The sequence below is a fragment of the Salmo trutta genome, chromosome 9 (genome assembly GCF_901001165.1).
Source record: "Salmo trutta chromosome 9, fSalTru1.1, whole genome shotgun sequence".
Taxonomy (NCBI): domain Eukaryota; kingdom Metazoa; phylum Chordata; class Actinopteri; order Salmoniformes; family Salmonidae; genus Salmo; species Salmo trutta.
In genome coordinates, this window is record NC_042965.1 from 14,656,989 (window position 1) to 14,678,632 (window position 21,644).

The window sequence follows — 21,644 nt, forward strand, 5'->3', positions numbered from 1 at the left end:
AGGGGTTTTCCCCCTCCAATTTGTGAAAAAAGTAATCCTAACACAAGTACGTGTAAGAAAACTCTTGAAGAACGTGTCAGAGAGACTAAATCAGAAGAAGCCATGCAAAGGTTGAATAGCTTTAATATAGTTACCATACAAAATACACTTGTATTTCAATCATCAGCTGACAGAAGTTTCATAATGCACTGACCACATAGCTGAATGTAAATTGCATTTGGATTCCAGAAATTGCAAGAAAGACATTTTTAAATCATTCTCACTTCCCCATTTAGACCCGATCCACAGCCTGCTCAACCTCTACCCTCTAGAACAGAGGTTTCAAACTCATTCCACAGAAGACAGAGTCTGCAGGTTTTTAATTTCAATTATGCCCTAGACAACCAGGTGAGAGGAGTTCCTTACTAATTAGTGACCTTAATTCATCAATCAAGCACAAGGGAGGAGCAAAAACCGGCAGATACTCGGCCCACCGTAGAATGAGCTCAACACGGGCTCTAGAAGGAGGAGACAGTACAGGTGCATCAAAGCTGGGACCAAGAGACTGAAAAACAGCTTCTATCTCCAGGCCATCAGCCCGGTACCCTGCCCTGAACGTTAGACACTGTCACTAGCCGGCTACCACCCGGTACTCTACCCTGCACGTTAAAGACTGCAGCCCTATGCACATAGTCACTGAACACTGGTCACTTTAATAATGTTTACGTACTGTATTCTAGTCATGGCTCATCCTTTATAACTACTGCAGTACACACCTTTCTATTCATATACTGTCTATACAGATCATTTACAGTTGCAGCCAAATATACATTGGCATCCTTAGACTTTCCTTAAATTATTCCCCATTTCAGATCTGGACTTTGCTGGCCACTCCAGAACAGTCCAGCATCTTTTCTTGAACCATTTCTGGGTGCTTTTTGTTGTGTGTTTGGGGTCATTGCCCTGCGGGAAGACCCACAACCTTCAATGCAGAGACAGCTTTTGGATGCTGGGTTGTACACTGGACTCCAAAACACCTGATAATCTGCTGATTTTATGATGCCTGCACGTTCAAGGCCCCCAGTACCCGAGGCAGCAAAGCGACCCCACAGAACCGTCAGACCTCACTCATCTTTGATTGTAGAGTTCTTTTCATTGAATGCTTCATTTGGTTGTCAGTAAAAACACCACAGAACATTTCCCCCAGGATTTTGCCTTGTTTGGAGAAGTTCCACCATCTTGTCTCCCAGCAGTCGTGTCTTACTATGTTTACCAATGACCAAAGCATTCAAAGAAAACAACACCCTCCAATCAGAAATTGGGGAGGTTCGAAAAATGCTGTGGGGTTGCTTTGCTGCCTAGGAAACTGGGGGCCTTGAATGTGTGCAAGACATCATGTAATCAGCAGATTACCAAGGTGTTTTAGAGTCCAAAAATCATCCAGTGTCCCCAAAAAAATCTGTTTCTGTTAAAGGTTGTGGGCCTTATAGAAGGACAACGACCCCAAACACACATCAAAAGTACCCAGGAATGGTTCAAGAAGAGTTTCTGGGCTGCTCAGGGCCCGGTTTCCCAAAAGCATCTTAAGGTTAAGTTCATAGCTAGAACCTTCGTAGGAGCATCGTTAAAATCTCTGAGCCGTTTCCCAAAACCATCGTTAATAAAGTTGCATTTAAAACACTCGTAATCTAACGCCTGCCTCAGACCACTCGCAGGACCACTAAGTTTGTCATTTTACGCTTTTTTTGCTCTCCCGTTATACAGAGGATCTCTGCTAAACCTTAAATCACATGGTTTATCCGTCGCTCTGTAACCACCGATAACTTCAGAACAACGTTGAGTACAAATACAAAGTTGCCAATGTCTTTGCAGTTGATACAAACAATGGACGTATAGAAAGATGCTTCACATTACAACCAAGATGACTGCATCCCAATAGAAATACACTAGGCTATAGGCCTCTTTCAATCATATTCAAATACATTTCATGTTCAATTAATTCACTTCTATTTTGCTACTTGTACACTACTGTCCATTTTCTTCCTCAATATATTCCATGATGTACCAAATCTTGATTTAATGCATTATTATAGGGTGAGCATTAGAATAAGCCTCTATTTGTAGCCTTAGGTGAAAATATGTCTCCTAAGAGCTGATCTGTTGTCAGTATTGTGGAATAATTCTAATGTTAAGGTCAGATTTGAATGGAGAATTCTGATCCGAGAGCAGCGTTACCTTTTCTTTTGATTCTATCAGTATCGTCACATGCTTCAACGACGCACTTAGTGAGCGTTCTCTCTGCGTGGTGTTTTGGGAAACTCATGTTACGTCTTCGGCCGTTGTCGGAAAGATGCATCGTTAAGACACTCGTAAGCCTAAGTTCCATCGCTATCGGGAAACCGGGCCCTGGAGTGGCCTGTGAAAAGAAAAGATCTGAATCACATCCATAACCTATGGCGAGAGCTGAAAACAACAGTTGGTGGAGGGCACCCCTCAAACATAGAAGAATTATAACAGTTTGCTGCTGAAGAGTGGGCAAATTTGCTAGTAGGAAGGTGCAGCAAGCTCATTGATAGCTACAATAAGCCTAGTTGACAGTTATCTGGGCCTAGGGCAGTGAAACCAAGTACTAGCTCCAGGGTGCCAATCATTTTGTCCATGCGTCTTTATTTTCTAAATTACAATTGTAAACTTAATGTGGAAGGACCACCAGAGGGCAGGCTGGGCTCACGGATAGTAGCCCAACAAGGCATGTGAGACAAGGTAACCAGAGTCAATTAAGCACAGCTGACGGTACTAATGAGATATTCTCTTTCCCCTACAAGAGAGAGGATGGAACCAGCAAGAAAGGGAGAAGATAAACTATCTTTGGAGAATGGCTACGGGGAGAGAGGTGCTATCCATGAAGAGCCATTAAGATGGTGATGAATATGTGATTGTTGTTATAGTTTGAAGATAATCGTAATGTGATCCTGTGTCCTCTAAAGATGTATGTTGTTCCTTTGGAGATTCTCATTGACTGTGTTGGAGTGTTTGTATTGTCAGAAATCCCTCAATAGAGAACTGTGTTGAATCAAGAAAACCTACTCTGGACTCTTATTCCACCTTTCCACTTTAGAGTGACACCAAATGACTTGGTCCGCTCACATTAAGTTTACAAAAATAAAATAGGTTCTGCAATGTTGAAATTGAATAACAAGGTGTGGATATCTGTGTACACGACCAATAACTTTGATTTGAGTGGCTGACAAGGGAAAACGCTGGCCACTCTTTCATTAGAGGCAACATAACATCCCTACTTCAACTCCAAGCTGAACCTTTAAAACAACTCAACATCTGTCATCTTGGGTCAATCATTTCAAAGTGTCACTTAACAGAAACAGTGGTGGTGATCCTGAGATGTTCTGCCTATTCACCTCTCAGAAGTCCACAGCCTTGAGCTTCCTCTCCTCTTCCTGGGTCAGAGGCTGCTGTGAGAGGATCTTCTCGTGGAGACGGTGGTGCTTTCCGATTCCTAGTCTGGGCAGGCCGCGGTTCAGGCCCTCCAGCAGCACACAGGACTTACACAGCGCCTGGCTGGAGATGTAGCCACAGCGGCCGCAGGTCCCCTGAACGGGCATCTTCACACCCTCCCTCACTGACAGGTTCTCCCCAGAGTGGATGACGTCCATGATGGCGCTGGGCCGCACAGCCTCCAGGTCTTTCAGGAAGGTGCGGGCGTGGCCTCTGTAAGCGTTGGGGGAGTAGATGCACTCTGTGGAGAAGTAGTCCAGCTTCTTGAAGTAGGCGTAGAGGACAATCTCCTTCTCGTAAGCGTATTTGAGGGGCTTGCAGCGTGGCACCACCCCCTCGCCCTCGCTGGCTGTGCTGATAGCAGTGCAGCGACGCAGACGGGCGATGTCTCCTCGGAGAACATTCATCAGAACTGTCTCTGCCACATCGTCAGCGTTGTGACCTGAGAACAGAATCAGACACACACAGGAAGGTCATTTTAAAATCAATCCCTCCAGGATTTCACAGAGACTTTTTGTGATAGTTGCAGGCCAAAATGCTTGATTTTGCTGAGGCAATGATTACATTTTTGCATGGCAATTTGTGCTAGTTTGATCGAATTTGTCACAAACGCACTGACGAAGTTGACGTGTTGCTTGATCAAACCATTTTATGCTGTAAAAGTATAAAATGGTTGATGGGTTAAAATTGAGAGCCCCTTTTTGTAGTGCGCTGATGGAAGAATCGCAAAATCCCGGAGGGACTATTTGAAAAAGTCCTCATCTAAAATAAGAGATGAAATAAGCTTGATCAATGAGAATACTTTTGTTATATATTACCTGTACAAATCTTATCGACCTTCAGCATCATGGCTCCCCTGTCCAGCGCCTGCCTTCTGAACACTCCACAGAAAGTGCAATTGTTCTTCAGTCCAACCTGCTTCACTATGGCATCCATGGTCCAGCCATACAGCTCCTCATAGGACACAATCTTCAGAGGCAGCTCATACTGCTGCTGGTTCCTCTTCACCGTCTCCAAGGAGTCGTCACGGTAACCTGTGATGCCCTCATCCACTGACAGTAGCAGTAGTTTCAGGCCGTAGTTATAGCGCTCATTTAGGACTTTCATGACATGTGCCAGCACAGTGGAGTCCTTCCCACCCGAGGCACCGATGCCCACAGTTTCTCCATGTTTGAAGAGCTGCGCTGAGACTATTGTCTGATGCACCTCCTCCTCAAAGGCCCAGAAGAAGCATTCTTTGCACAGGGAATGGGCCGTCTTTGGACGTTTCAGCACTGCACGCTTCTCAGCACAACTGCTACAGAGGACTGGCATCTTAACTGTGGATGACAAGAGAGTTTGCTATATGAAGGCAATAGCATAAAAGACCCCTTACAAGGTTGAAGTATTTATCTGTGTTATACGAGTTATAGGATGTCAACAGACTACTAAATAGCTAAGGGTTCTGCAGAATACTGGACAACCTGTGCAATTAACAGTTATCTAGCTAGAGAGCAATAATATGCCCGTTTCGGTTAGTTATCTAGCTAGTATCACCTACTTTGATGAGCGGCTTAATAGATACAGTAACGTCAGCTTGAACGTTAGCTAAATTTGCTAGCTAGATAGCAGTTACTTAAACGGTTCTAAAAGTATCGAAATGCGTTACCAAACTCCAATTGAAAGTATGTAAAGTCTCACCCAGACTATCTAGCAGTGATCGTAGCTCTGTGTAATATGCCTAAACTTACCGACGCTACCTCATGTTCTTCTTTCTTTTCCGGTGTTGTTTTCATTACAGGAAATTACGTCAATGCTTGGCGGGTAACCAATCACAGCATACTATTATAATAATACACTATGTCCTCCAGTAACTGGATTCCTCTGTAGCATTTTGTTTCATATAATAATGAGGTTCGATATTATCTGTAGACTTTTAAGGAGCTCATATGAAATTGGACCAAGTCACATATTCGGTTTTAAATTTGATACCATTACAATTATTCATCATCCAATCACTCTCCCACCTACATATTTTGGTCTGGAAAGCAATAGATGCTGTTGTGGCTCAGTAATTGAAAGGTACACTTTCTGTTCAGATAAACAATACAGGAGAACAAAGTTGAGTCACACGACCACTTGAAATGTAAGCAACAAGGATTTATTAGTTTGCTTTAAAGGATGGTGCTATGGAAACAATGGCAATAGGCATCAAATGCAATTTTGAGTAGGTGAGGGGGGAGAAGTGTGTGAAGGAGCAGGGTTGCAGGGGTCAGGGCTTGGTACAGGAAAGAGTCATTTAAGCTTAGTTGGCGCCGGCGGCAGGGTGAAAAGCTCCCCTCTGGTGCCACTGCATGTCTCGGATGCGCCTGACAGACTGGATCTGAGGGAACTGGGCACCAAACTCAGCACTGTCCTTGTATTCACCCTTTTCAAACAGGTACTGATAGCCTCTGTAGCCAGGATACTGGTACCCCACCCAACTGGTACACAACCAACAGAGGTGTAAGAGTCATGGAATGGGAGAGAAACAAAAATTAGAAAAGTATTTAGAGAAGAAAGCCGGGGAGATAAGATCAATACATGTAATTAGGAGAAAATAGCAATATGGTAATGTTGGGGCAGATATAACTGCTGTTGGCGGGCAGACTCACGTGCCACTCTGAACTCTGACAGAGGAGACCTTCTCTTGGTATCCATGTGCATGGAAGCTGGGGACATCATCATCTATGATCTCGATCTTCTTCCCCGCGAAACTGGGGTTTTCATAAAGGACAATCTTGTGCTCCTGGCTGTCCTGTGAAGAGAATAGAAAACACACCATAAGAAATAGTCACAGAGAATCTACAAAGTGGTTGATTTGTGTTGTAGTAGCGAAGGGGGTGCTGTGTTACCACTTTAATGGGGCGGAATGCAAAGATGTTGTCGCTACGTCTGCTGTTGGTCCAGGAATCCCAGCGAGGATACTCCCCCTTCTCAAACACATACTGCTCCCCCTTACAGTTAGCCTGCTCATATCCCACCCATCTGAGAAAACACAGATGAGTAAAGGTGAGGAGGACACAAGGTGATGGAGGGGGAGAGTGAAGGATGGCAAAAACAAGATTAAAGGTGAATGAACATACAGTGCTTTGTGCACAATGCAGTGACTATATTTGTGTTATGGAATGGTTTGGAAGTGTTTGTTTTCCTGTACAGAACCATTTTAGTTTGTCCAATCACCAATCCCTTTTCTTTTTCTATTGTTTGATAATCACACCATATCTACCCCACCCCCCACACCACACACACAGACAATCACACATCTCTATCTAACCCGCTTTGTTTGCGTCCGTCTATCATTCTGTTTTTTTTACTTTAACTCATACTTCCTCTCTCTCTTTCCCTCTCTCTATCATACTATCTCTGAGCCACACTTACGGTCCACACAGCACCAGTATGGAGCCCACTTTCTCCACGCCTGCTTCCTGGAGGTTGTTACAGGGACCAGTCAGCTCATGGCAAGGCCCCTGGAAGTTCTCCTGTTCATAGATGATCAACTGTGGAAGACAGGGAGAGACAAAATGTATGTTTAGGTCTCCTTGCTATGCTCGGCCTGTCGGGATCTCAAGTTGTATAGGGAAATTATGTTGAGTACTGTGTAACTTTTGCTTTGAAAAATCTTGCAGTGTGTCATTGTCCCTATCATGGTCTGCCCCACCATTACCCATCCTTCTTTCCTGCCCTCCTCTGCCCTCCTCTGCCCTCCTCTGCCCTGCCCTGCCCTTCCTCTGCCTCCCCCTCTCCCCCTCACCTTGAAAGCACTAGTGCCTGGCTGCTGCTGCTTGGATGCAGGGTTCTGGTGGTCTGTGGCCATAGTGAACCGGATGGGTTATGATGAAACTGTACAGAGAATAACATATTTTTAGGGTCCAGTAGTTTGCAGTTTGATAGTTCAGTAGTAAAAACATTAAATAATAGTGCCAGAAAACCTGCAGTTAAATTCTGCACGAAGCTTGTTCTCTCATGTATGTAAAAAAAAGTCCCCTCCCAAAAATATTCCAACAAAAACAGTTATATTGAAACAGTCCTCATGTTAATCTATTTGTTTATAAGTTAAATAGTTTTATGTATAATGACAAAGAATGATGTTATCCCAACATGTAAAATTATAAACTAACCTGTTTGTTTAAAAAATCTAGACAAAGTTGGATCAAAATTATATTAAAAAAAAGAAATAATGTGGAGAGCGATGGATGTGAATCTCTTACCAGTACGTGTCTGTGCCAGTGTGTTTGTGATGGCATGCCGAGCTCAATATATACGGCGCGCTCAGGGGTGGAAACTCTGCCAACACTCCTCTGCATCCAAGCCACCCTCCAGATCAGCCTGCAATAGGCCGAGCAGACGGGACTGTGGGGTCACCGCTCTACCTGGCCCCCCTTCTCACTCCCCCTCAAAGTTATTTCATTAGTTGTCAATTTTGTCCAGCCGGTCATTGTTCGATATCCACATGATTCAGCACAACCAGTGCCAAGAGTCCCACACTTACAATGAGAGCTGCCTGTATGCCTGGACCACCAGAGAGGGAGAGAGTAAGAGGATGAGATAGAGAAGGGAGAGTGCCAAATTGATAGAAAGGGACTGATTTAACTCACAAAACCTGGTATTTCAGTTAACTCTTACATAGGAATAATGGTTAACATAGTAAACAGTCATTGGGTCGTTATTGGCAATGATTTCTATTGGAGATCATTTACTTATACATTTACATTTTTGTCATTTAGCAGATGCTCTTATCCAGAGTCACTTAGTGCATTCGTCTTAAGATAGCTCGGAGAGACAACCACCTATCACAGTCATAGCAAGTACGCTGAACAAAAATATAAACGCAACATGAAACAATTTTAAAGATTTTACTGAGTTAAAGTTCATATAAGGAAATCAGTCAATTTAAATAAATTCATTAGGCCTAAACTATGGATTTCAAATGACTGGGAATACAGATATGCATCGGTTGGTCACAGATACCTTAAAAAAAGCTAGGGGCATGGATTAGAAAACCAGTCAGTATCTGCTGTGACCACCATTTGCCTCATGCAGCCCAACACATCTCCTTCGCATAGAGTTGATCAGGCTGTTAATTGTGGCCTGTAGAATGTTGTCCCACTCCTCTTCAATGGCTGTGTGAAGTTGCTGGATATTGGTGGGAACTGGAACAGGCTGTTGTACATGTCGATCCAGAGCTTCCCAAACAGGCTCAATGGGTGACATGTCTGGTGAGTATACAGGCCATGGAAGAACTGGGACATTTTCAGCTTCCAGGAATTGTGTACAGATCCTTGCGACATGGGGCTGTGTATTATCATGCTGAAACATGAGGTGATGGCGGCAGATGAATGGCACCACAATGGGCCTCAGGATCTCGTCATGGTTTCTCTGTGCATTCAAATTGCCATTGATAAAATGCAATTGTGTTCATTGTCTGTAGCAAAATGCCTGCCCATACCATAACCCCACCACCACCATGGGGCACTCTGTTCACAACATTGACATCAGCCAACCACTTACCCACACGACGCTATACAAGATGTCTGCCATCTGCCCGGTACAATTGAAACCGGGATTCATCCATGAAGAGCACCCTTCTTCAGCGTGCCAGTGGCCATTGACGGTGAGCATTTGCTCACTAAAGTCGATTACGATGCCGAACTGCAGTTAGGTCAAGAACCTGGTGAGGATGAGGAGCAGACAGGTGAGCTTCCCTGAGATGGTTTCTGAGAGTTTGTGCAGAAATCCTTCGGTTGTGTAAACCCACAGTTTCATCAGCTGTCTGGGAGACTCGTCTCAGACCATCCCGTAGGTGAAGAAGCTGTGTGTGGAGCTATTGGGCTGGTGTGGTTACACGTGTCTGCGGTTGTGAGGCCGGATGGACATACTGCCAAATTCTCTAAAACAACGATGGAGGCGGCTTATGGTAGAGAAATTGCATTCAGCATGCCAATTGCATGCTCCCAAAAACTTAGTGGCATTTTATTGGCCGCAGCACAAGGTACACCTGTGTAATGATCATGCTGTTTAATCAGCTTGTTGATATCCCACACATGTCAGGTGGATGGATTATCATGGCAAGTGAGAAATGCTCACTAACATGGATGTAAACAAATTTGTGCACAAAATTTGAGAGAAATAAATTTTTTGTGCATATGGAACGTTTCTGGGATCTTTTATTGCAGCTCATGACACACGGGACCAACACTTTACATGTTGTGTTTATATTTTTGCTCAGTATACATTTTCCCTCAAAAGTAGTTATCAGCAAAGTCAGTGTTAGTAGGAAAAGGCCAGAGCTGGAAGGATGAAGTGCTCAGGTTTGGGTGTAGGGTTTGAGCATAGCCTGAAGGTAGGGAGGAGCAGTTCCTCTTGTTTTACAGTGAAGTGGACATAGTCCCGAAAGAAATAAAGGAATTTACTCCAACAAATGTTAACAGAAATGTGCAAAAATAGATACGATCTTGCTACCATGGAAAGGTAAATACCTGTCTATTTGTGGAAAAATCACCCTGATTAATTATTTAATCACATCCATCCCAGTTGACCTATTTGCTTATGGTCATGTCTACGCTGAACGATTTGTCTTTGAAATTATTTGAGCTAAATATATTTCACTTTATTTGGAAGGCAAGCCAGACAAAATAAAACATGCTTATTTTTATAATTAATATGAGTTCGGGGGCAGAATTTCATAAATATTGAAGCATTAAACCTATCATGAAAAGCATCAGTCATACAAAACTTATATGGTTCTCCAGTAGATTAGTACAAATGTTTCATCCCTTCTTCAAAAATGGCCTATTTCCCTTTATCCAGATGACAAAATAGTTGGAAAGATATTTTCGATGTGCCGATTCCATGGTACATGGTTTATGAACTGATACGCAAAACAACGCTTGATTCAAAACTTTGAGTTTTTCTATTTAAATTATTATACAAAATTCTTGTCACAAACATAATGGTATGTATATGGGGCATACAACCATGTCAGCGTTGCAGATTTTGCTTTGAAGAGACAGAAACATTAGATCACTTATTTTGGTATTGCTTCTTTGTAGCTTGTTTCTGGTCACATGTTTAGGAATGGCTGAACAAAATCACGACAATGATCTAAAATTAACCATACAAATAGCACTGTTGGGAGATTTGGAAAACCATAGTCAATCAATCAACAATGTAATAATACTTTTAGTAAAAATATTTATCTTTTATTTACAATCTGTAGATACTATGCGATTAGACAGCTTCAGAATATGGGAAACATCACAGCACAGTTGAAAAATATATGGCTCATGGCAATCATATGAGGGCAGTTTATGGGTGGGATAGACTGAGAGTAGCTGAGGGATGGGTTTAAAAGCTCATGATCTATAAAAGTTATGATGACTGAAAACACAATCTATAAGTACTATCTATCTAGATGTAATGTACAGTTGAAGTCGGAAGTTTACATACACCTAAACCAAGTACATTTAAACTCAGTTTTTCACAATTCCTGACATTTGATCCAAGTAAAAATTCCCTGTCTTAGGTCAGTTAGGATCACCACTTTATTTTAAGAATGTGAAATGTCAGAATAATAGTAGAGAGAATGATTTATTTCAGCTTTTATTTCTTTCATCACATTCCCAGTGGGTCAGAAGTTTTTGGTAGCGTTGCCCTTTAAATTGTTTAACTTGGGTCAAATGTTTCGAGTAGCCTCCCACAAGCTTCCCACAATAAGTTGGGTGAATTTTGGCCCATTCCTCCTGACAGAGCTGGTTTGTTTAACGGAGTCAGGTTTGTAGGCCTCCTTGCTCGCACATGCTTTTTCAGTTCTGCCCACAAATTTTCTATGGGATTGAGGTCAGGACTTTGTGATGGCCACTCCAATACCTTGACTTTGTTGTCCTTAAGCCATTTTGCCACAACTTTGGAAGTATGCTTGGGGTCATTGTCCATTTGAAAGACCCATTTGCGACCAAGCTTTAGCTTCCTGACTGATGTCTTGAGATGTTGCTTCAATATATCCACATCATTTTCCTCCCTCATGATGCCATCTATTTTGTGAAGTGCATCAGTCCCTCCTGCAGAAAAGCAGCCCCACAACATGATGCTGCCACCCCCGTGCTTCACGGTTGGGATGGTGTTCTTCGGCTTGCAAGCATACCCCTTTTCCCTCCAAACATAACGATGGTCATTATGGCCAAGCAGTTCTATTTTTGTTTTGTCAGACCAGAGGACATTTCTCCAAAATGTATGATCTTTGTCCCCATGTGCAGTTGCAAACCGTAGTCTGGCTTTTTTATGGCGGTTTTGGAGCAGTGGCTTCATCCTTGCTGAGCGGCCTTTCAGGTTATGTCGATATAGGACTCGTTTTACTGTGGATATAGATACTTTTGTACCTGTTTCCTCCAGCATCTTCACAAGGTCCTTTGCTGTTGTTCTAGGATTGATTTGCACTTTTCTCACCAAAGTACGTTCATCTCTAGGAGACAGAACACGTCTCCTTCCTGAGCGGTATGACAGCTGCGTGGTCCCATGCTGTTTATACTTGCATACTATTGTTTGTACAGATGAACGTGGTTCCTTCAGCCATTTGGAAATTGCTCCCAAGGATGAACCAGACTTGTGGAGGTCTACAATTCTTTTTCTGAGGTCTTGGCTGATTTTGTTATTTTTCCCACGATGTCAAGCAAAGAGGCACTGAGTTTGAAGGTAGGCCTTGAAATACATCCACAGATACACCTCCAATTGACTCAAATGATGTCAATTAGCCTATCAGAAGCTTCTAAAGCCATGACATCATTTTCTGGAATTTTCCATGCTGTTTAATGGGACAGTCAACTTAGTTTATGTAAACTTCTGACCCACTTGAATTGTGATACAGTGAATTATAAGTGAAATAATCTGTCTGTAAACAATTGTTGGAAAAATGACTTGTGTCATGCACAAAGTAGATGTCCTAACTGACTTGCCAAAAATATAGTTTGTTAACAAGAAATTTGTGGAGTGGTTAAAAAAATTAGTTTTCATGACTCCAACCTAAGTGTATGTAAACTTCCGACTTCAAATGTATATCAAAATATCAAATTACTTTATTCTTGCTATTTAACTACTGTAAAAAAATATATATATATTAAAGTGCCTTGTATGTAAAATGTGTGTAGAATGTACATGTAACAACACAAGAAAATCTGTAAAAACAACCTGCGTTAAAGTAAAATGATGCAGAAAAGGAGAAGAGTAGGTTAGAGGCGTCAGTAGATAGAAGGGAGAAGGATTTAGCAGAAGGGAGAGATAATAGGATAGAAGAGGAGAGAGTAGTGGTACAGAGAGAGCAAAGGTTGCAATGGATTGTGATGGCGCATGACCATCATTTACTCTAAGTGCAAGCAATGCATACTATAACAGTTTTCCTTTTATTACCAAAGATGGAAAGCTTTCAATTCCAGGGGTCATCTGTAACAAGCTGACAAAAATGTTGACTTGACAAGCCAGCTTTCTCCAGTTGGCAGAAGGGAAGAGCAGAGTTGCACACCAATGTGAGCTGTCAACAAGAGGGTTTAGTGTTTCACTGGTTGGATGCAGTGACTGGAGGAAATTGCATGTAGATATTATTGTCAATTGGTAGAAGTTAATATAGTTGGTAGAGTATTTATAGTTGGTTGGAGGTAATAATTGTGACACAGTGGTAAACTGGAGCAGGGGTAGGCCCATGGTTGGAGAAATCAGAGGTAGACCTAGTGCTGCAATCTGGTCTCAGAGCATTTCGTATTATTCTGCAGGTAAATTGGAGTCACTCCATTTAGTATGGTATGTTACATTTCGTATGGTATGTATTCATTTGTGGATGTCCATCACCCATTTTTTATGATATGTTATGAATTACAATTCATAAGATATGTTATGAATTTGTAAAATGTACAATATGTTACTAATTTGCAAAATGTACAATTTTAAAACGTATGATATGTTACGAATTCTGGCTAGGTGGCTAACGTTAGCTAGGCTAGGGATTGTTGGTTAAGTTTAGGAGTTAGGTTAAAAGGTTAGGGTTAGGGAAAGGGTTAGCTCAAATGGTCCAGGTTAGGGTTATGGGAAGTGTTAGCTAACATGCTAAGTAGTTGCATAGTAGCTAAAGGTAGTAAGTAGTTGAAAAGTTGCTAAAATGCTACAATTGTCTGTGATGAGATTCTAGTCTTTGCCTTATTAAGTAACAATCTGTCTTACTCTTATGTAACCGTACCAAATGTAACATATCATACTCATTTGAGAATCTCTGATTTACATTTACTATGTTACGTCTAGTGTATGAGACCAGGCTGAGTGCACAGATGGAAATTGTGCGGTGCTGTGAATTGAATCAAATGCATTGCACTGGATAAACTTGGCTTAGGGTAAGGATTTGTGTGGTTGTGTCAATATGCACATGTTGGAACTGGGAAATTAATAGAGCAGAATGAGATATGTGGTTGAAATGTAGTTTATTGAATAGTAAATATATTGGCACTCAAAGGTATTTACACAATCCGAGGCCTGTATGGGCTGAATCCAAGATGGAGATCCTTGACATTGACCACCTACCTGAACCATAGCCCCGTCTCTGTCTTCACTTGGAATACACTTTCTGATCATTTTCATCTTGAGTTAGTTTCATCAGCCATTTACAGTATTTCCTGACATTATGTAGGGTGATCAGAGGCAACACCAAAACACATCACTCAAACAACTTTCAAAAGAGAACTTCATACTTTTCAGTCGAAGGTATTTGACGAAGGAGAAGAGTTTGCACACATCCAATATACTGGACATTTTGTCCGAATTATGCACCAGATGTAAGAGCCGGCGATTGGCTGCTCCTACGTTTACAGTCGACTCCTGGTACTGTAATTAGGACATGTGCATAGACTGTTTACATGGGCTACATCGCAATTTGCAAGTACCAATTTGAATAGATTCTCTTTTATTACGTTGGACAACAGTGTAATACACACGTTGATGGTGGCAGTCCCAAGCAGTTGCATTTATTATCAGGAGTTGTAGTGCAAAGATGGTGGGACCATTTCCTCCCAGGTGTCTTCTTGGCCTCTGACACTCATTCAAGATTGTCACTGTGTGCAGTACTCTAAAATAGCAATGTTACACCTTAGCTTTCATATGGATCTAGACAGCACTGACCTGAAGGCATGTACAGTATCGGCAACCAAAGTAAATGGGAGTGGGAGTAATCCAATATGTAAAGTGCACGTAGAGGGGTTGAGCGATGCATTGAGGGATACCAATATAACAAATGGATATTCTTGCATATTAATACTGTATAGTAGCACATGCCCACAATGTTATTAAAGTAATGTGTCATCTACTCTACCATAGCAAATTTCAAACAGACAAAACTATTATGGGATTTCATTGAAACCTGAACATTTCACCACGATGACTATCAATACTGTCAAAATAAAGGTTTATTTTTTACACTGTATCAGTGTCAAGTTCTGCTTCCATCACAGAGCGCAGAAGAGCACATTGATGCAGGCCTCACCTGAGCCAGTTACAGAGAATGAGAAGAACGACCCACCCCTGGGGGCTGGTCTACCCTCTATGAATAGAGGCCTCTATTCAGACCCAATACGCATACATCTCTCCCTGTCAAGTGTTTGACCATGATAGGACAATACCCATGTTGAATTGATAGTGGATATGTTGTTCATAACCATTTAAATATGATAAGTAGTCTTAGAACTTCCAAGCTGATCTAGGGTGTAATCATTAGTCCAACAGTTGCTTCTGTTTAAGAAATATTTTTCAATAGAATCGGTGGAATGAAGACACCCCTGGTCACACGCAAACACAGTTAACTTTCATAGCAGCCACATACAAACAGCATGATCATTTGCTCAATGTAGAATTCCTTCTCGCATCTACGTGCTCTCCTCCTCTCACCTTTTCCCTTCACATGTAGACTTCAGAGCACAACACATTAGCTGTCTGTGAGCAGGCAAAAATAACTTTCCAAGCCAAACCTTAAATCATAACCGCTAACCGCCACACACAGCCTACATTGTTTTCACCATATTAGCTAATGTCATATGTAACAGTGTAGGTTCTGTCCCTCTCTTCGCCCCAACCTGGGCTCGAACCAGGGACCCTTGCACACATCAACAACTGACACCCACGAAGCATCGCTACCCATCGCGCCACAAAAGCCGCGGCCCTTGCAACGCAAGGGGAACAACCACTTCAGGTCTCAGAGCGAGTGACATCACCGATTGAAACGCTATTAGCGCGCACCACCGCTAACTAACTAGCCATTTCACATCGGTTACACTCACCCCCCTTTTGACCTCCTCCTTTTTCGCAGTAACCAATGATCCGGGTCAACAGCATCAATGTAACCGTGTAGGTTCCGTCCCTCTCCTCGCCCCAACCTGGGCTCAAACCAGGGACCCTTGCACACATCAACAACTGACACCCACGAAGCATCGCTACCCATCGCGCCACAAAAGCCGCGGCCCTTGCAACGCAAGGGGAACAACCACTTCAGGTCTCAGAGCGAGTGACGTCACCGATTGAAACGTTATTAGCGCGCACCACCGCTAACTAACTAGCCATTTCACATCCGTTACACATAGTCAACATAGTTACTAAAACTAACGCGTTAGTAAACCCGCTACAATCATGCAATACAGTGTACAGTCAGCAAGCAGTTTAGCAGTTACACCGGTGGGCCCGGCGGCAATAAATTACAACAAAATATAGCTAGCTCTCACTCTCTCTCGCTTGTCCTTTATTTTTAAATAAATTAATTTGTTAAAAACTGTTAAATTATTGCCTTTCTCTTTCTTTGAGTCAACTACTCACCACATTTTATGCACTGCAGTGCTAGCTAGCTGTAGCTTATGCTTTCTGTACTAGATTCATTCTCTGATCCTTTGACTGGATGGACAACATGTCAGTTCATGCTGCAATAACTCTGATAGGTTGGAGGATGTCCTCCGGAAGTTGTCATAATAACTGTGTAAGTCTATGGAAGGAGGTGAGAACCATGAGCCTCCTAGGTTTTGTACTGAAGTCAATGTACCCAGGTTGGAAACTAGCTGTCCTCCGGCTACACCGTGGCGCTACCCTACAGATGGCTGTTGAGGCTACTTCAGACCTTCATTGCAAAAAAGGTTTAATCAATTATTTGGTGACGTGAATATATTTAGTATACTTTTATCTAAAACCTATAACTTTTGTAATGTTTCACATCTTTTATGAAATTCCCTGAGGAAGATGGTCCTCCCCTTTCTCCTCTGAGGAGCCTCCACTGGCCAGATTCGAGTAACTTACATTGTGGTGCTGAAACTTGTAGCAGCAGCTGCGGCACAATTGGAAATGGACAGTACATGGTGCTGAAAGTAGACACATTTGAGTAGGCATAATACATTTAAACCATCTTCATTTTAATGAGACTTTACTAAAAATAAGAGGGCTTTGTGTTGGAGCCTATTTTGTACTATTTAAGAAATAAGAGGAAGGCCTAACTGTTTGACAGATGAAATGAGGCTATAGGCTGCTATATCCATAGATTTAAATAGCCTACCTCCTTCCATGTCAGTGAAGGGCAGTTAAGTTAAAACCAAGACTTGAATTGAGGGAGTATGAGAGGTATGCCATAGGCCTACCTTTTTATTATAGAAAATGGCAAAAAGTACAAGACTACTATTTGTTAGTTTAAGATTTAAAATAAAATAAAACAGATCCAATTATATAAAGTGATCTACACTGAGTGTACAAAACATTAAGGACCTTCTCTTTCCATGACATAGACTGACCAGGTGAATCCAGGTGAAAGCTATAATCCCTAATTGATGCCACTTGTTAAATCCACTTCAGTCAGTGTAGATGAAGGGGAGGAGACAGGTTAAAGAAGGATTGTTAAGCCTTGAGACAATTGAGACATGGATTGTATATGTGGGCTATTCAGAGGGTGAATGGGCAAGACAAAAGATTGATGTGCCTTTGAACGGGGTATGGTAGTAGGCGCCAGGCTCACCGGTTTGTGTCATAAACTCCAAAGATGCTGTGTTTTTCACACTCAACAGTTTCCCGTGTGTATCAAGAATGGTCCACCACCCAAAGGACATCCAGCCAACTTGGCACAGCTGTGGGAAGCATTGAAGTCAACATGGGCCAGCATCCCTGTGGAACGCTTTCAGCACCTTGTGGAGTCCATGCCCCAACGAATAGAGGCTGTTCTGAGGGCAAAAGGGGGGAGGGGGTGCGCCTCAATATTAGGAAGGTGTTCCTAATGTTTGGTATACTCGGTGTACATTGGTTCGTGATGCTTTATGCTAGAAACAAACTGTAAAATACCCAGGAAAGACGTGGCTCCAATGCATATGGGGATATTATGGTTTAATTTCCTTGACATTCAAAGGCTGAGCTACAACCTTCTATAGCCAAGGAGACAAGAAAATGAGAAGTAATCTAATTCTGCCACAATCAATTGATTCAACTATTCACTTTCTGTTCAATAGAATATGTTTAAACCTAGACAGCTTTTAGGGAAATACTTGTGACCTTCTCTCGTTGGGTTAAGCCACAGAAGAGTAGCCAGCAGTTAAAGCTTACGCTAGAACCTACTCTGGGGTGGAAAGGTAGGCCTAACTTTTGAAACTACCATGCTCAGATTCCTAATGATGTCTCAGATGTAATTATTTGCAAACAGGGACAGTTTCGTTGCAAACAAGACACAGTGATTTGGCATCTGAGAAATATGATAAGATGAATAATTAGGCCTATCTCTGTCCATTCTTAAGCCTGTACCAACAATAGAAACAGCACCAACAAACACAATCAATTTCTGGTCAAACAAACTTTATTCGCCACTAAAACATACATAGCACTTCTCACTAAGCGGGAGCAGCATTTGCCATGGTTAGGATGAGGCAGAGGGCAGGCACTGATGGTAGGAAGAGGCTCATGGAAGAGGTTCAGTGGGGGGAGGTGGATCAGAGTCCTCTTCAGCTGGCCCCAGCGGCGGCAGGGGGGGCAGGGGGTTCAGGTGCTGGGGCAGGGGCAGGAGCTGGGGCAGGGGCAGGAGCTGGGTCAGGGGTAGGAGCAGGGATGGTGAAACACCCCCTCTTGTGCCACTGCATGTCACGCACACGTCGGACAGACTGGATCTGAGGTGCAGGGGAATCCCAGTCGTTCCAGTGCTTGAAGTCTCCACGCTCAAACACATACTGCCGTCCCCTGTAGCCGGGGTACACGTAGCCAACCCATCTAGAACAAAGGAACAGAGAGACATGAGACAGGAGAAGAAAGACGAGACATGAAGTGAGACATGAAAGAAACAGCAAAATACTAAAGGACAGAGTGTGAGAGAGAGCAGGTGAAACAGGAAGAACTTGAGAGAGGGTGAAAGGGAGCTCTTACGTTCCGTTGAGGGCCTTGACACTCGCTACGCGATCTTGGAAACCATGTCCCCACAAACTGGGAACGTCATCATCAACAATCTCCATCTTTTTACCAGTGAAGCCTGGACTCTCAAACAGATGGAGCTTGTGTTCGGCACTATCCTAAAGAGGAGAAATTGAGAGACGTACACACACAGACAGTGTTATGCTGGTAACTGAAAGCTGACTCTTGAGATAGAGGCTTGAGCTAATCACTGAGTATTCAGATAGTCAATGAGAGCTGTCTGCTGAGAAGTGACTGTTGAGACGTACATGGCGTTCTGCAATGGTTAAAGAGTGTTGAGATAAACACGGGAATACTGAGAGGCTAAATACGTGCTGAAATGGCAAGAGAATGTTGATTGAGATTGGTAGGGAATGAAGAGCGGTGAGATGGTGTACATGTTAACATGGTCAGTGAGTATGTTGAGACATTGTGTAACTGCTACCCACCACTTTGAGAGGCCGCATGGACCAGAAGGAATAGCTGTACTGGCTGTTGGTCCAGGTGTCCCAGCGTGGATACTCTCCTTTCTCCAGGACAAACTGCTCACCTGCAAACCCCTGGCGGTCATACCCCACCCATCTGACAGGAGAGAGGAGAAGGAGGAGGCTGTTAGAACGCTGTATTTGGCCGTATGCGGTAACAGAGATGCAGTATTCCTTTTTCCGTTAACACAACATTTAACCTGAGCCTGAAAACACGTTCATTATGTGTAAGAAAGTGTGTGTCTGTGAATGACACCAATGCACCAGTACTTACGGGCCAGACTCAACCAGCACAGAGCCCACCTTCTCCAGGCCCTTCTCTGAAACATCTTTACACTCGGCAGAAAACTCAGCCCTGCGACCCTGGAAATTCTCAAATTCAAACAGCACCACCTGGATCAGCGAGAGTGAGGAAAGAGAGACATATTGTCAAAGTAAAGCTGACAATTTAAAGATGTGGGGGGAGTAAGGAATACAAAGAGGGCAGATAGAAAATAGAGAAGTGGGCAAAGGAGGGAAAAGGAAATGAAGAGAAAGATCACAGGAGTATAGGGAGAAATACACAGACAACAGAGGAGACGATACAGTACCTTGTAAGTTGCTCCTGCTCCACCCTGGCTCTTCCCTGCAGCCAACTGCTCCGGGGCGCTCTGCTGCTCCGACATCCTCCTGCTCCACTGGTTACTCCTCTATCAGGAGAGACAGGAGAAACACAGACGACCATCACGGCATTCATCTCACAATGATGACCATCAGTCCTCTCAGTATCAATGCATCATTTTACTCCTTTGAATCAGTCAAGATTTGCGTCCACTTCAGACAGTGGAAGAGCACTTTGGTGCAGACTGAGCCGAGGATAAGGACCTGAGGGCTGCGTACTACCTTTTCTATCTCCAGGAGGCTACTATTTATCTACCCTAACTTTCTCCTGGGGCCAGGAGTTTTTCCTGACTGTAGGCTATAACTAGGGCCCAGAGTCATCCCCCATGAAGATACATGTTATTCTCATACCCTAATGCACAACATTTCAGCTCCAGTGATTCCATCTTCCCCTGTCTATAATGTACAACTCTGCAAGCCTCAGTCTGTATCATAACCAGTTCTGCAACACCCTGACTCGATCAAACCTAGCACTACAAACAATACACATTCCATAATACTCTATTCTGCAAACTCCTCATTTCCTCAATCGTACCTTTATAATAAAAACATTTAAGAATACCAAATTCTATCTAAACCAACTCTACAAACCTATCAATCCCTATCATATGCCGTTTTACAAATAACTCAGCTCACTCTAATATGCTAAACGCTGGTTCCTACCCCTTCCATTAAACCTGTCCTTCTCCATCCCTGTCAACAACCATGGCTGTGGAGTCTCATTTTCATGTAAAGTTCAAAGGTCAATGAAAACCCTGGTTATCCTGCTGTGCAGAACCAAGCTGTTTTTACCTGGATATGCCTGCTGTGTTATTGGTAGCCTCTCTCTCTCTGTGTGTCACTTGGTGTTTGGGGTTGAGCCGTTGGAGGGCAGGGGGGGGGTATTTATGGTTTATTTCTGGCCACAACAGCAGAAAAGGGGGAGCTGTTGATACAGCAAGTCTGTCGCTCACATTGTGTCCATAACGCTGCCTCTCAATAGGCAGATGTGTTGGCACACGCTCCTCTGCCCGTCTGCCTGGCTGCCAGTGCGTGGTGTGTGGGCACACAGAGAGGGAGCCAAGAGGATTCAGCAAACAGCCCCACTCAGCACAAATGGGTACACACGCTCACACCTCTCCCACGCATACACTCTAACCACACCCAGCAGTCTAGACATAACCGAACATCTTCACCAGTCTCCCCAATAACATCACCAAACTCACAATGGGGAACCAAACCATTCACCAAAAACGAACCTAACATTGACGTCCTTTCACTATATCCTGTTGACCTCATACACTGAGAGTACCTTCCTAACACTGAGTTACACCCCTCCCCTTTTGCCCTCAGAACAGCCTCAATTTGTCGGGGCATGGACTCTAGAAAGTGTCGAAAGCGTTCCACAGGGATGCTGGCCCATGTTGACTCCAATGCTTACTACAGTTGTTGGCTGGATGTCCTTTGGGTGGTGGGCCATTCTTGATACACATACCAAACTTGAGCGTGGAAAATCCAGCAGCGTTGCAGTTCTTGACACAAACCGATGCGCCTGGCACCTACTACCATACCCCATTCAAAGGCACTTAA

General features: G+C 43.2%; 3 protein-coding genes across 6 annotated transcripts; all 3 read right to left on the bottom strand.

The window, feature by feature from the left end:
- Positions 1-106: 106 nt before the first annotated feature.
- Positions 107-5,278, bottom strand: ctu1 (cytosolic thiouridylase subunit 1 homolog (S. pombe)). 3 transcript variants are annotated; one of them, XM_029762599.1, is made up of 4 exons: positions 5,223-5,278; positions 4,311-4,811; positions 3,396-3,934; positions 107-2,395 (listed from the first exon to the last, which is right to left on the bottom strand). In XM_029762599.1, exons 2-3 carry the CDS (start codon positions 4,804-4,806, stop codon positions 3,399-3,401), a joined length of 1,032 nt encoding a protein of 343 aa, XP_029618459.1. In that variant the 5' UTR covers positions 4,807-4,811; positions 5,223-5,278; the 3' UTR covers positions 107-2,395; positions 3,396-3,398. The 3 variants fall into 3 exon arrangements, with proteins under 3 accessions (XP_029618459.1, XP_029618458.1, XP_029618460.1); XM_029762598.1 differs by having other exon boundaries at positions 5,173-5,234; XM_029762600.1 differs by lacking the exon at positions 107-2,395 and having other exon boundaries at positions 3,133-3,934; positions 5,173-5,234.
- Positions 5,279-5,610: 332 nt separating this feature from the next.
- Positions 5,611-7,842, bottom strand: crybb2 (crystallin, beta B2). 2 transcript variants are annotated; one of them, XM_029762601.1, is made up of 6 exons: positions 7,722-7,842; positions 7,265-7,353; positions 6,892-7,010; positions 6,366-6,498; positions 6,126-6,268; positions 5,611-5,954 (listed from the first exon to the last, which is right to left on the bottom strand). In XM_029762601.1, exons 2-6 carry the CDS (start codon positions 7,325-7,327, stop codon positions 5,777-5,779), a joined length of 636 nt encoding a protein of 211 aa, XP_029618461.1. In that variant the 5' UTR covers positions 7,328-7,353; positions 7,722-7,842; the 3' UTR covers positions 5,611-5,776. The 2 variants fall into 2 exon arrangements, with proteins under 2 accessions (XP_029618461.1, XP_029618462.1); XM_029762602.1 differs by lacking the exon at positions 7,722-7,842 and adding an exon at positions 7,632-7,655.
- A 10,486-nt stretch (positions 7,843-18,328) lies between these two features.
- On the bottom strand, positions 18,329-20,961 carry LOC115199986 (beta-crystallin B3-like). The gene is made up of 6 exons (XM_029762606.1): positions 20,868-20,961; positions 20,006-20,104; positions 19,690-19,808; positions 19,380-19,512; positions 18,907-19,049; positions 18,329-18,753 (listed from the first exon to the last, which is right to left on the bottom strand). The coding sequence occupies exons 2-6, from the start codon at positions 20,078-20,080 to the stop codon at positions 18,492-18,494; spliced, it is 732 nt and encodes a 243-aa protein (XP_029618466.1). The 5' UTR covers positions 20,081-20,104; positions 20,868-20,961; the 3' UTR covers positions 18,329-18,491.
- Between the last annotated feature and the right edge of the window lie 683 nt (positions 20,962-21,644).

What these genes read in the sequence shown, in the direction of transcription:
- ctu1 (XM_029762599.1), bottom strand. Translation starts at nt 4,806, where the DNA reads ATGCCAGTCCTCTGTAGCAGTTGTGCTGAGAAGCGTGCAGTGCTGAAA. An exon ending in GGTCGATAAGATTTGTACAG is followed by an intron (nt 3,935 to 4,310) that starts GTAATATATAAC and finishes TTCTGTTCTCAG; the next exon opens with GTCACAACGCTGACGATGTG.
- crybb2 (XM_029762601.1), bottom strand. Translation starts at nt 7,327, where the DNA reads ATGGCCACAGACCACCAGAACCCTGCATCCAAGCAGCAGCAGCCAGGC. An exon ending in ATACTGGTGCTGTGTGGACC is followed by an intron (nt 6,499 to 6,891) that starts GTAAGTGTGGCT and finishes GTGTTTTCTCAG; the next exon opens with ATGGGTGGGATATGAGCAGG. An exon ending in GTCAGAGTTCAGAGTGGCAC is followed by an intron (nt 5,955 to 6,125) that starts GTGAGTCTGCCC and finishes GTTGTGTACCAG; the next exon opens with TTGGGTGGGGTACCAGTATC.
- LOC115199986 (XM_029762606.1), bottom strand. Translation starts at nt 20,080, where the DNA reads ATGTCGGAGCAGCAGAGCGCCCCGGAGCAGTTGGCTGCAGGGAAGAGC. An exon ending in GTGCTGGTTGAGTCTGGCCC is followed by an intron (nt 19,513 to 19,689) that starts GTAAGTACTGGT and finishes CTCTCCTGTCAG; the next exon opens with ATGGGTGGGGTATGACCGCC. An exon ending in GTCAAGGCCCTCAACGGAAC is followed by an intron (nt 18,754 to 18,906) that starts GTAAGAGCTCCC and finishes CCTTTGTTCTAG; the next exon opens with ATGGGTTGGCTACGTGTACC.